At 40.5% G+C, this 12,118-nt stretch overlaps 1 protein-coding gene and 1 long non-coding RNA gene across 3 annotated transcripts; one reads left to right on the top strand and one right to left on the bottom strand.

Moving 5' to 3' along the window:
• The first annotated feature begins 1,339 nt into the window (after positions 1-1,339).
• LOC107281776 (uncharacterized) lies at positions 1,340-2,648 on the top strand. Of its 2 annotated transcripts, XR_010739219.1 has the most exons (4): positions 1,340-1,628; positions 1,739-1,814; positions 1,901-1,980; positions 2,292-2,648. It is a non-coding gene; the product is annotated as an uncharacterized lncRNA (long non-coding RNA). The 2 variants fall into 2 exon arrangements; XR_001547682.3 differs by lacking the exon at positions 1,340-1,628 and having other exon boundaries at positions 1,684-1,814; positions 2,292-2,632.
• Positions 2,649-8,830: 6,182 nt separating this feature from the next.
• LOC4325957 (uncharacterized) lies at positions 8,831-11,412 on the bottom strand. Its single transcript, XM_015779772.3, has 3 exons — positions 10,230-11,412; positions 9,535-9,681; positions 8,831-9,427 (listed from the first exon to the last, which is right to left on the bottom strand). The coding sequence occupies exons 1-3, from the start codon at positions 11,304-11,306 to the stop codon at positions 9,059-9,061; spliced, it is 1,593 nt and encodes a 530-aa protein (XP_015635258.1). The 5' UTR covers positions 11,307-11,412; the 3' UTR covers positions 8,831-9,058.
• Between the last annotated feature and the right edge of the window lie 706 nt (positions 11,413-12,118).

The following is a 12,118-nucleotide window of genomic DNA, read 5'->3' as shown; positions in this document are numbered from 1 at the left end:
GGCTAATGGCCCAGCAATGTCTCCAATATTCCTCTCTCGAGGCGTCGGATGTTTCATTATGCTTGTTTGATGACTTGAATTATTCACTTTATCTCTCAAATATAATATAATGGAAGGTCCGGAGAGCCTACGACACAGTGTATGGCCTAGACCAAAGTAAAAAAATGCTAACTAAATATATCCCAATATGCAGTTTACTCGGATATTAATGAATCTAATGAGAAATTCAGAGACCAAAACATCTTATAATGTGAAACGAATGAGTATAAGGCCCTGTTTGTTTCAGCTTATGATTATTATAATCTAGATTATTAAGCCAGATTACTATAAGCTGGATTATAATAAGCTGACATAGAATAAGCTGTGAGTTGTTTGTTTGTTTGGATTATTGGAGGCATGGATTATTGGGTTTGAAAGGATAAAGTCTATAATGCCCTCAGCTATCTGTTTGGTTGATGGCATAGGTGGGTAATTTTTCTCAAGTATGTAGGGGTAGTGGGCCTTTAGCCACTCAATAATCTGAAAAAAGCTCCTCTAGAGCAGCTTATTAGATTATAATAATCTGGCTTATAGATTATAATAATCTGCTATAATAATCTACTTGTTTGTTTCAGCTTACTCCTAATAAGCTAGATTATAATAATCCTAAGCTGAATCAAACAGGGCCTAAGTTAGATTGGCTCCGTTCATGGGCTATCTTCTAAAAGATCAATTTATGGAGTACTATCACTGGGGCTTGTCAATAATTGAAGCTAGTGACCATGGAGTTTTCTACCCGGCATATAGGTGGCGTTTTAGGCTATGGTTAGAGGGCTCTTGAAGTTTTTTTCTGCTATCGTGGATTCCTGTTGGATGTGTGCACTCTTCTGGTGTAGAGGCCGGAGGTGTTTCTCATAATAGTTGTTCATTAAAGTTTTGTTCGGTTAATCCCCATGAGGGAGGGATTGGAGGGGATTTATTTCACACTATTGCGGTGTAGAGTTATTCCGTCTCAATCCTCATTCAATAACCTCCAAACCGAACAAGCCCTTACGTCTAAGATCGATAAAGCTTCCACTATCTTGAAAAGAACTGAAACCCCCTGCCAATACGAAAACTGGCAGAAGAAATAATCAAGTACATTTTGGTATAATCAAGTACATTTTGTAACTCGCCTGGTAGCTCGTGACATCACTGAGCCAACCGTGAAATAAAGTTGGGAAGCTGAATATAAAAAAAAAATATTGCGTTTGTATTATTTGTGTGAAAAACGGGGTATAAGTTGTCGGGAACTAAACTCGCCCACACAAATCAGGCCCCAAATCAGATAAACCAGCCCAGCCGGCCCCATACCCCGTCCGCGCCCCTGTCCCTTCCCCAACGCCATGTCTCGATCGATCGCGAGGCAACGGCGGCCGATCCCGACCACACCTTCCCCGCACGTCTTGGCTCGCCGCCTCGCCCGCACACAGCAGCGTGAGAGCCGGCCGGCGGCGGCGGTTCGGTTCGGCTAGCTCACCCGGCGGCTACCCATCTGGCGGAATCTCTGTAAGCTCTCAATCTTACCCCTGAATCCGGCAGCGATCTGGAAGCCATCCCACGCATTTGAGGCATCGTACGTGACCAGGCCACACCAGGGACAGGCCGTGGTAACCACCGGCCTTAGCTTCCACACACTGACACACTAGCTACTACACTTCAATTTTCCCTGAGTAGTGTACTAGTACCAATTATTCCCTCTTCAATTTTCTTCTTCTAGTTATATATATGTCCCTTTATCCGATATCGATCTTAATCTGACGATGGAGATCAACGTGGACATAAAATACCTGCAGGTATTTGATTTGTGAATTAATAATGCATCCTCAGATTATAGCCAGTAATCTCTTATATGTTTAATTTCCCCTGTGTATTTTTTCAGGTTAATTTTCTGATTCTTCTGTGCTAATGTTGATCTACTTTTACTGCACCATCACTTCTTTCTCTTTTCTAATCTGCAAGGTGATTACAGTTCTATTCATATGCTTGTTATGCTCCTTTGTTATTTAATTAGCTTCATATATACATATGGCCTGATATGAATACGATTTGTACTCAGGTACTTTAGAACAATATTCCTATTTTTTGCTCTGAGGCATGTTATGAGCCCTTTATTTTGCTCTGCAAATTTATTTCAACATTATCGATGCAAATTTTCTGTCTGGAATTCAAGTATTAGTAGATTGACCATCAGATGCTCTGTGAAATTTCTTAACAAACATATGGTTTTCCATATGATGAATAATATGAATTCATGTCCTTTTTGTTTTCAGAATCTTTCAGAGCAAGCTGCTCTGAGTCTCAGGCACTACAAAGTGCCAATCAGTTTTCTGTAAGTGGATGTTCACTTCAATTTCAGATATATTCAGCTGATACAAGTACAGGTAAAGTGTGTTTGCAGTGCGATTGTCATCCTATCATAAAATTTACAACGATTGCAAGTTTTGATCCTTGTACAAGCTGTGCTTAGGTATGGCATTCTGTACATAAGTGTTCTTCATCAGAAATATAATCCAAAGATCCGATTAATTGTAATCCCAAGAACCAGATCAAAAGACATTTATACTGTGCTATACTCATCTTAAAAAAATAATTAATCAGCATTGTAATATTTTAAGAGCATTTTATCATGTTCCATTTCAAGCAGTGTTTGCAATTCCGATCTGAAATTTCGGGAATTAATGCCCCCTGGCATGACACTATTTTACCCGATTTTTTCATTTTTTTTAATTCAGTCAAATTTTGTTCATTTTTTTAAATCATTCCAAAATATGGCAAACCGTACTGATTTCAAGGCGAAACTACCTGACTTAATGTCTATGTAAGTTGTGCTTCCGGCCGTCTCATATATATGTGCGGGTGATTTAATTTGGCTAGTTTGGAACCAAATTTAATTTGGCTGTCTCATATATAAAGTAGCCGCTTTTTATTGGTAATCCTGATTCCACCTAGGCACTGCTGATTGAGCAGTCAAGACATGCATATGTATAATCAAATTAAATAGTGCAATAACTTAGTAATATTTGAAGGTTATCATGCAGTATGCATACTGAACGATGTGGCACATCATTATAGGAGTAGAATGTAAAATAATATTTGGAGATTTACAAATAAATTATCGTTTTGAGAATTAATGTTATCATTTTTTTTCCCTGCAGTAGTAGTCACTTGATAAATATGAGGGTAACTTTGTTTGGCTGGCGAACAATATACATTAGACTAGGACTTATGTTTGTGGGGTGCATTAATTGTGTAATCCATATTTCTATTTTAAAATAAGTAATTTCTGTTTTCTTCACACAAGAAGATTCTTACAGTTGGCTTGAAAAAAAAATCAGTTACTCGCTTTCTTGATTCAATTTTTATTTGCTCGTTGCTGCTACATGATTGAAGAAACAATTCCATACAAAACTCGATCTGATTAGCCCATTGTATGCATGTTAATTTGAAACTTTTTATTAGAAAAAAAAATCCAATTTCATATGCCGACTTAATATAATGTATTTTCTCACTATTATTACCTTTAGACCTTTCATTATCATTTGCTACCCAAGTTTGGCATATATAATATACTCTCTCCGTAACAAAATATAAAAAGTTTTGGTTAGATGGGACGCATCCTAGTACTAGGAATTTAGACAGGCAGTCTGTCAGATTCATAGTACTAGGATGTGTCCTATCCAACCAAAACTGCTTATATTTTAGGACGGGGGGAGTACAATGGACGCGCTCTTGTGTGCCCATCAACCTATATAGTTAGATTGTTGGAAAAATAGCGTGTGCTTACTGCTAAGTGCAGTAGAAACCATAAACATCACTATAACATTCCTTCTGCCCCCCCCCCCCCTCTTCATTGCCTTAATAAGTTTATGTGGTCTTTTTTTTTTTTGCAAGATAGCTCTTATATTATTTGTCTTGTCTTTAAATACAATCTAGAAATTTTTTTTTGTCCTCATTGCTTCCTATTAATTACTCTAATAATATAATGTATGAGGTGGTATCTACTATATATTGAAATCAGTATCATTAGGTGACAACTTGAAGACACCACAAGAAAAGCAAATGAAATGAGCCATCTACTTTCAGATAACTCTTCTCTGCTACAGTATACCTTTGTCATAAAATTGGTTAACAGCTCGGTAATTACTAGTGATATTCAGAAATGCATCCCAGAAAAGTGAAATATTTGTGTTTTTGACATACCAGCAAAAAAAACTGTAGCCATTCAGTTCATATATAACACAAATTCTTGGGGCCATAAACGGCAAAATGTTTTTCTAGGGCTCAAAATTAGCTGAATATGATACATCTATATATGCATGATATATATCCCATTATATTCGGTTGTTTTCACTGAGTAGTATATAAGTATACATGCAATGGTACGTGCACCTTCAGGTCAGAGTACTATTTAATTAAATCAGTATATTCCTAGTTGTAAATTAAATATATATATGTCTATTCAATTAGGCTATCTAGCCACCCAAATGCTGGTGCTGACTGAATATTCCATGCATGATGTCTATTAGAATTTACCTTTTCAACGGGATGCAAGAATCAATTAAACTATTTTACTTGGATGAATAAAAAAATGGTCATATATAAGTTATGTACATTATTGTTCATCTATATTATTATTTTCTTATTAAGAATGTGGCCATTAATTAATTTGAAGACGCTTCAATGCTTTTCAGGTTAAAACCTAGCCTATTAAGTTGCCCGTTCACACGACTGTCATCTCTATCTATCAATGTGTTTATATGTTGCTTGTGTTAATGGACGTAAATGTTTAGTAACAATTAACAATAGATACGTTTTTGAACATATTTTTTAAGAAGTGTAGTTACAACATTAAAGGATTTATATATATCTTGATTTGTGATAAAAAAATATCGTAACAACAAATAATTTATCATATATTACCGCGACCATTACTTCATTCAGTATCTAAATGCATCATTTGTACTGATAATGTAAATAGCTACATCTGTTACGCGTTGCAATGCCACATGTAAATAGTTTAGAAGTATCTATACGCTTTTTTATCGCAAATCTTAGAATCATATGATTTAAATCAACTTTACAAAATTTACTATGTCCTCCATGCCACATGTTTTTTTTTAATTTTAAGATATAGTGGAGTAATTGATAGTATTAGGTTAAGTAGCTATTTATGTATACAATGATACTTGTTATTATTGATACAATACGATATATACAATGATACTTGTTATTATTGATACAATACAACTACTATTGAATACTCATTGGTGATATTCTTTTTATACAATCAATTTTTAAGGCATTCTCTTTTTTTTTTCAATCTCATATCTTTGTTAGACACATATTTTGGGAGGTGTTTGAAGGGTTTAGAACTCCTCATGATACGGTTTGCTTTTTTAACTGATTTTTCTTTCTTTTGATCCAACGATTATCTTCATCCAAATCATGCATCCAACGGTTCATATTTGTTTGATGATGTGGCTCATCCTGGTGGGGTCTTGGGATCCTCTTTTCACTAATGTAGATGTGGGTGTAAGTAGACATGTATAGTTTAAAACCACAAAATAATTTGTCTTAGTGATCCAAATTTAGTCATGATTCATTATAAGCTATTAGAAGACACCACCGGAGATCGTTAGAGATCAATGAGAATTGACATGGCGGGCTCTGGATTTTGAAGTTGTGTATTTAAAATGTGAATGGGTCAAAAAAGAGTTTATAGCCAAAAGTCTAATATCTGTCATGTACTAACGGTATAATATATAGCATATGCATTAAGTGTTGAATACAACCTCTTCGGTTGAATACAATCTCTTTCTTGTTTTTTTCATACACTAGTCAAATGCCTATGCTTATTTTAATATTATGTTACTCACTTGATTTAAATAAATATTAGGCTATTACATAATATTATAAAATACCATGGACTAATTACTATAACATTCTAAGTAGTGGTGGTGGGCTGGTGGCAGAACCACCACCACCACTATTATCTTTTATAGTAAAATATAGACATACACATTACATATGTATATACCCTTTTTTTAATTAAAAAAATCTTGGATATTCAGATTAATACCCATGAATTGAGTTGGGCCCATCGCTGAGAATAGATAGGGGCCATTAAAGTGGGATTCGTTAAAGAATTCGTGACATGAATTTATTCGAAGTCGTTAATACTTTTAACGATGGAACCTTCAATGGCATATAATGACCATATTTTTGTGGTTGTAATAATTTTTAGCAACCACATTTAATCTAGATGTTTAACAACCACACATATCCTGCATAATAACCATTACCCGAGACTGAGAGAGCGAGACGAGGGGTTGGTGTGCGTATGCAGGGGGTATGTTATGTGTGGGTGGGGTGGGGTGGGGTGGGGGGATGGATGATATACAGAAAGATGTAGGTTATAAGTTTTTTCTTGTGAAATAGACAATATATTAGTCAACCGGTCATCCTGCTTGCATCATGGATCTCATGTGTGGTACAACTTACTCTGATCAGACCTCTAAGCTTATATTAGAAAAGATCATTTAGTTGGAAATTCTATGATAGCTAGTTACTCCCTCCGTCTCATAAGAAACAAACCTAGTACAGTTGTGACATATACTAAAACTGGATAGGATTGCTCTATCCAAATTCATATATAGTACTAGGATATGTCACATCCTATACTAAATTTGTTTTTATGGGACGGAGGGAGTAGGTACTGTTTTGGTTCCAACATAAGTGTTTGTGCAACAATATAGTCACATGAAAATTAAATATTTTTTATGAACAACTAGGGGTTTATATTGGTCATACAGAATCTAGTTCACAAATAAACTTGGGGCTTAATTTAGTTAGTCTTATATGTGACAAACTATTTGCTATGGTCATTAACTACTACTCCAATTGGTTGCATTATTGTCTTGCGGTTTATTCTTATCTTATGCACAATAGCTGTGCCCTTATAAATTTACTAGTTTTAAAAAATACCACTAATATTCGTATAATTGGAACCATGCCACTATGAAACATCCAAAATCAGATCTATGCCACGTTATACGTCTGAAACACATTTTAAATTGTTTTGTGACTACCGTATTTTCGTATGGTCTAAAATAACCGTGTGTAGTCTCAAGCTCTGAACAACAACACTATCCTTCCTCATGTCAACTCCACGATTTAATGCTTCAGATCTAACAAAGTTTTAAATCAAATATTTGAAATCGCCGTTGCAACAAATTGCTGCCGCTTCATATTCACAGTACAAAATGGTTGAATGCATCTCGTGTACAAAAGTTGCACAGGAAAAAAAAGAAGAGGAAAATAATTGGGAAAAAAGAAGAAAAGAGCGGTGGAGCAGCCAGGTCGCCGTCCACGAACACCGGCAGGCCAGTCGCTGCCCTCGGCATCACTCGCCGGCATAGAGGGGTCACCGTCCACAACCGCCCGAGCCGGCGAGCTGTCGTCCATCTCCTCCATCGCTAGCACTGGCCGCTTGCAGCTCATCGCCGCCGTGGACCGCGCGTCACCGCCGCCACTGTATCTTTTCGTGTCAAGAGCAAGCTCGCGTTGAGCTAGTCGCCGGCGCTGGGCTGCAGGTCGCGGCCGCCAGACCCGACCTCACGCCCGCCGCCAGTACCGCCTTTGGGCGCAGGACGTTGCTGCCGTACCCAACCTCACGCTCGCCGGCCGCGCCGCTGCTGCTTCTAGGAGCTCCGCATCGACGGGATAAGGGGATCGATTTGGCTATTGTGGTTGGATTAATTTGAGGGGTATTTTGGTCCGCGTGAAAATACAGTATAGAAAAAAAATTCAAAACGTGTATCAGGTGTATAGCATGGCATGGATTCAATTTTCGCAATGTTGTAGTGGCATAGTTCCAATTATACAAATAGTAGTGGTATTTTTCAAAACCGGTAATTTTATAATGGCATGGATCCAATTAACCCTATATAGTATGGTGCACACAAAATCTGGAAAATTTCGTATACGATGTTCCAAATAAAAGCGGGTTGTTTTCAATTCAGTCATTTTTTTTAGTCTGACATAACATCGCTGCATATGAGAAGAATGCATTGCTGCAAGGTGAGATAACCAATGTACGCATACCGTATGCAAACGATATTGCAGATGAAGGGGCACAGGCCTGAAATTCAGATTCTTACAACAAGGCCTGACTGGTATTGGCATGATTTTATCTGAATCAGCTCTATACCAATTCTGAATCAGATTGGTATATATTGGCATGATTTGAAGAACTTTATGAAGCTTAGTTTGATTTGAGGATCTGAAAAAAAATATCTTGGTTTTTATATTTCAACAAGTTGTATCTTGATGGATTAATTATCCCTGAAACGAGTTCAAGGAAGTGATTTTAGACTATTAGTATATATGCTTTATTTTAATTTTGACTAGGTGATTTTAGAAACATCGTACATTACCGTCGGACTGAAGAATCTGTCAAGAACATTATCACATGATAATAGGTAAGCATTCCATGTATGTAGTATATGTATGTAATGCAGTCTACCAAGAAGATAAAACATAATCGCACACACACACAGACACACACTTTTGAACATAAAGGCTGGAGTTCTGCCATTTAAAAATCGACGATCGAGGGGATGACAGTTTTGATTTAAGATATTCATCTGTTTATTATCTAACTAAATCCTTATCTTTGAAGGATTAATGGTTCAACTGAAGAGAAAGAATCTATATAAAGTTATAAACAGTACTATATAATGCTAGTTTGGAAATCCATGAGATTGAATCATTGTCATTCAGTACAACAGAAACAAGAAGCTCAAGGAAATTAAAACACAATCCAGCAGTACAAAGCGTTGCACACTGCCTCGCCAGTACCATTTATTAATACCACAGGATAGAATTTAACTGGTACACACACATGATAAAATTTCCAGATGTCACATATTTATTCGCTATATAACTACCTTGAGCAACCTTTGCAGACTGTGTGACATTCTGAAGCACAAAATGTATATATAGTACGAAGATGATCAAAGCACAGAGACATCGATCTTCAACGGCAGCAATCAAAAGGATCAGCACGAGAAAGATCAGCCGCCGCCCTATAGCACCAGGTTGGATCTTCACCTGAAAATATGATCTCTGTACGGCCAAGGCCGATGTTCAGAGAAGCTACCATGCTCAGCTTAGCATTCAGTTCATCATCATCTGGGGCAGCACCATGTCGACTCTGGAAGATACAGATCTTCTCGAGCACCAGTCCTCCTTCGGCGATGGAATTGATGAACGCTATCTCAGAATTCTTCCAGGAGAACCCATGGAACACTACCTTCTTGATGCTGGATCTGACACATTCAACTGAATTGATCTCCTCCCAGAACTCAAAGTCATCAAGCTGGGTAGACTGAGGATCTTCGATAGGCTGCCAAATTAACCAGTGTTCAGATTATAATATATCAAGAGCGCTGAATTTTTGTTCGATCTGATTGAGGCAAATTCAAGCAAGACAAATTGAATTTTATGCCTTACCATGATATGCAGCGTTTCAACGTTAGGAAAACATCTGAGCATGCAGGACACCATCGTTGCTTCCGCAGCAACTCCAAATCGAACTTGTAAACCCAATATCTTGACGCTTGGAACAGCCACTTCATCGGGGCTAGCCGTTATCCCAGGCTACAGTAAATAGATGTAAACATCGGAGAGAGCAAAGAGAAAAAAAAAAAACAAGGCAATGACATATGTTAATTTGGAATCCCCTCTGTAATATAATTTTGAATGCAACAAAGAAATTTTGGTGAAAATTTAAATAAATATAACCAACAAAGCAACAACTTCCTATTGCTTCTCATTCCTGATCGACTAGTATCTTATGTTTCTGATGCAATTATCTATTAGGTAGTATGAGAGAATATGAAGTTATCACTTAAAATGGGGAAAAAGTTTCCCCCAAAATTATCTGACAGGCTAGGTACAACCATGCTCTATTGAGGTTCCGATACAAATTAATGCAAATTTTGTCCATGCTTTATCAATATGAAACATGACTATCTTTGATGCTACTCGTTTCAAAAAATAATGTGAACTTTGCTACTCCTATAGTGCCTCAGAAGTACAAACACTCCATCTAAAAAGCCCCCAAGTATACTAATCCACAAATCTGTACAGATAAAAACTCAAAATATAACTAATAATCAATAAATGGAAGTAGCTAGCTAGATTACCTTTATAACAGTGGCATCAATATGCAGGCCATGACAGGTTGGTTTGAGGTAACCAATCGCCTTGATCGACGAGGCCCGGCTGATCCTGATCCTCATGAGGTGACCGTGGTGGGTGCCCGACGCGCACCACCGCAGCACGATCCGCTCCAGCAGCGGCGCGGCGACGACGGCGAGCTCGTCCACCAGCGACTGGCACAGCACGACGCACCGGAGGCTGCCGCTGGCGAGGCGGACGCGCCCCGGCGCGCCACGGCTGAAGGCGAGCACCAGCGTCCGCAGCGCCGGGCTGCACGCCACCACGTTCTCCAGGTCGGCCTCCTCGATGGCGCTCCTGTTGAGGACGAGCTCCCTCAGGCGCGGGAACGACGGCGGCGCGGCGCCGTCGCCGTCGCCGCCGCCGGGGTGGAGGACGCCGGCCGTGGCCGGGAACCGCCAGACGCAGACGCGGAGGCGCTCCAGGGCGGCGCAGCACTGGAGGAGGTCGGCGGGGAGCACGTGGAGGCCCGACCAGGGGATGTTGTGCAGGGTGAGGTCGCGGACGCCCTTGGCGGCGACGGCGCGGATCCAGCCGGCGAAGGTGTCCCGCTCGGACTCCGGGAAGTAGCTGGTCAGGGTGACGGTGTGGAAGGGGCCCGGGTGGTTCTCGATGACGCGGGACACGGTGGCGGCGACGGGGGCCACGCTGGTGAAGTTCGCGGCGAGGATGAGGTCGGAGTCCTGGAACACGAGCGGCGTCGACGACCAGAGCCCGTTCCACTGCGACGACGACAGCACGCCGGTGCGAGCGGCGGCGTCCGCGACCGGGAGGCGCGACACGATGGCGGAGCGGACATGGCCAGGAAGGCTACCGATGAAATCTTCGCCGCTCACAGTGACACCATCAGGGCGGCTGGGGGCGGGGACGACGACATCAAGGCGCCTGGCCGCGTTGTCACCGCCGGCGGCGGCGGGAAGTGTAAGTGAGCCGGCGAGGACGGGTTCAGCGGCGCCGCGGCGGCGGCGGTGGGTTGATCCGGCGGAGAAGCAGCCGAGGTATCGGCGGAAGGCGGCGGTGATCATGTTCATGGCGGACGGCATGGTGGTGGCGCGCGAGGGCAGCTACGAGGGCACGAGGCTAGTGAGGCGCGGTGGTGTGGAGGAGAAGGGGGAATCGAGGTGGGCGCCGCTGGGCAGCGTGGATATAGGAGGCGTGGCTGCGTGGGGCCCGTTTGCCAGTTGCTGATTGCTACACGGCTCATCAGTTTGTTAGCTGCGGCTGGACGGAGCGCATGCAGTGTGGTTGTGGTGCAAGGTTGGAGCGCATGAGCTAGGGAGAGGGGAGAGGGTTGTGTGTACGTTGTTGGGGCCCATTTGGCAGCTAGCTAAGCCAATGACTGGATGTGAGCCAGCAGTCACATCCCTCGTGTACTCTTTCGTGTGTGTGTGGGAGGTCTGTTTTCAGTCCCCTACTTTTTCCTGATTGTTTACATGTCTCTACTCTGTAGTAGGATCTCATGCATTACTTTTTTTTACAAGAAAAAAGGGTGTTATATTAATTAATCATCCTTGAGGATTATAAGATCATGGATATAAGTATTTTTTAAGACAACTTTATCACCTCAATGTAATGTACTGAATTCAATAAAACTTCCATTATATAAAAATGGATATAAGTAGGGAACATCGTGCACTATGCTTAATCCATGGCAAACTGTGCTAACTCATGCGCTATGCTTTTACACTCTCTTCTAATATATATATGCCTAACCTTCACCTTCGGAAACAACCACATTATATTATACGTTTGGCTTCATTGATGACCAATCAACTATATTTGATGTAAGGAAACATGTCATTGCCACACAATATGACTCAAGGTAATGGGTTTGCGAACCCACTCTGCGGCGAGA

The sequence above is a fragment of the Oryza sativa genome, chromosome 1 (assembly GCF_034140825.1).
Source record: "Oryza sativa Japonica Group chromosome 1, ASM3414082v1".
In the NCBI taxonomy this organism is placed as follows: domain Eukaryota; kingdom Viridiplantae; phylum Streptophyta; class Magnoliopsida; order Poales; family Poaceae; genus Oryza; species Oryza sativa.
Note: the sequence above shows the minus strand (reverse complement) of the source record. Positions and strands in the feature narration are given on the sequence as shown.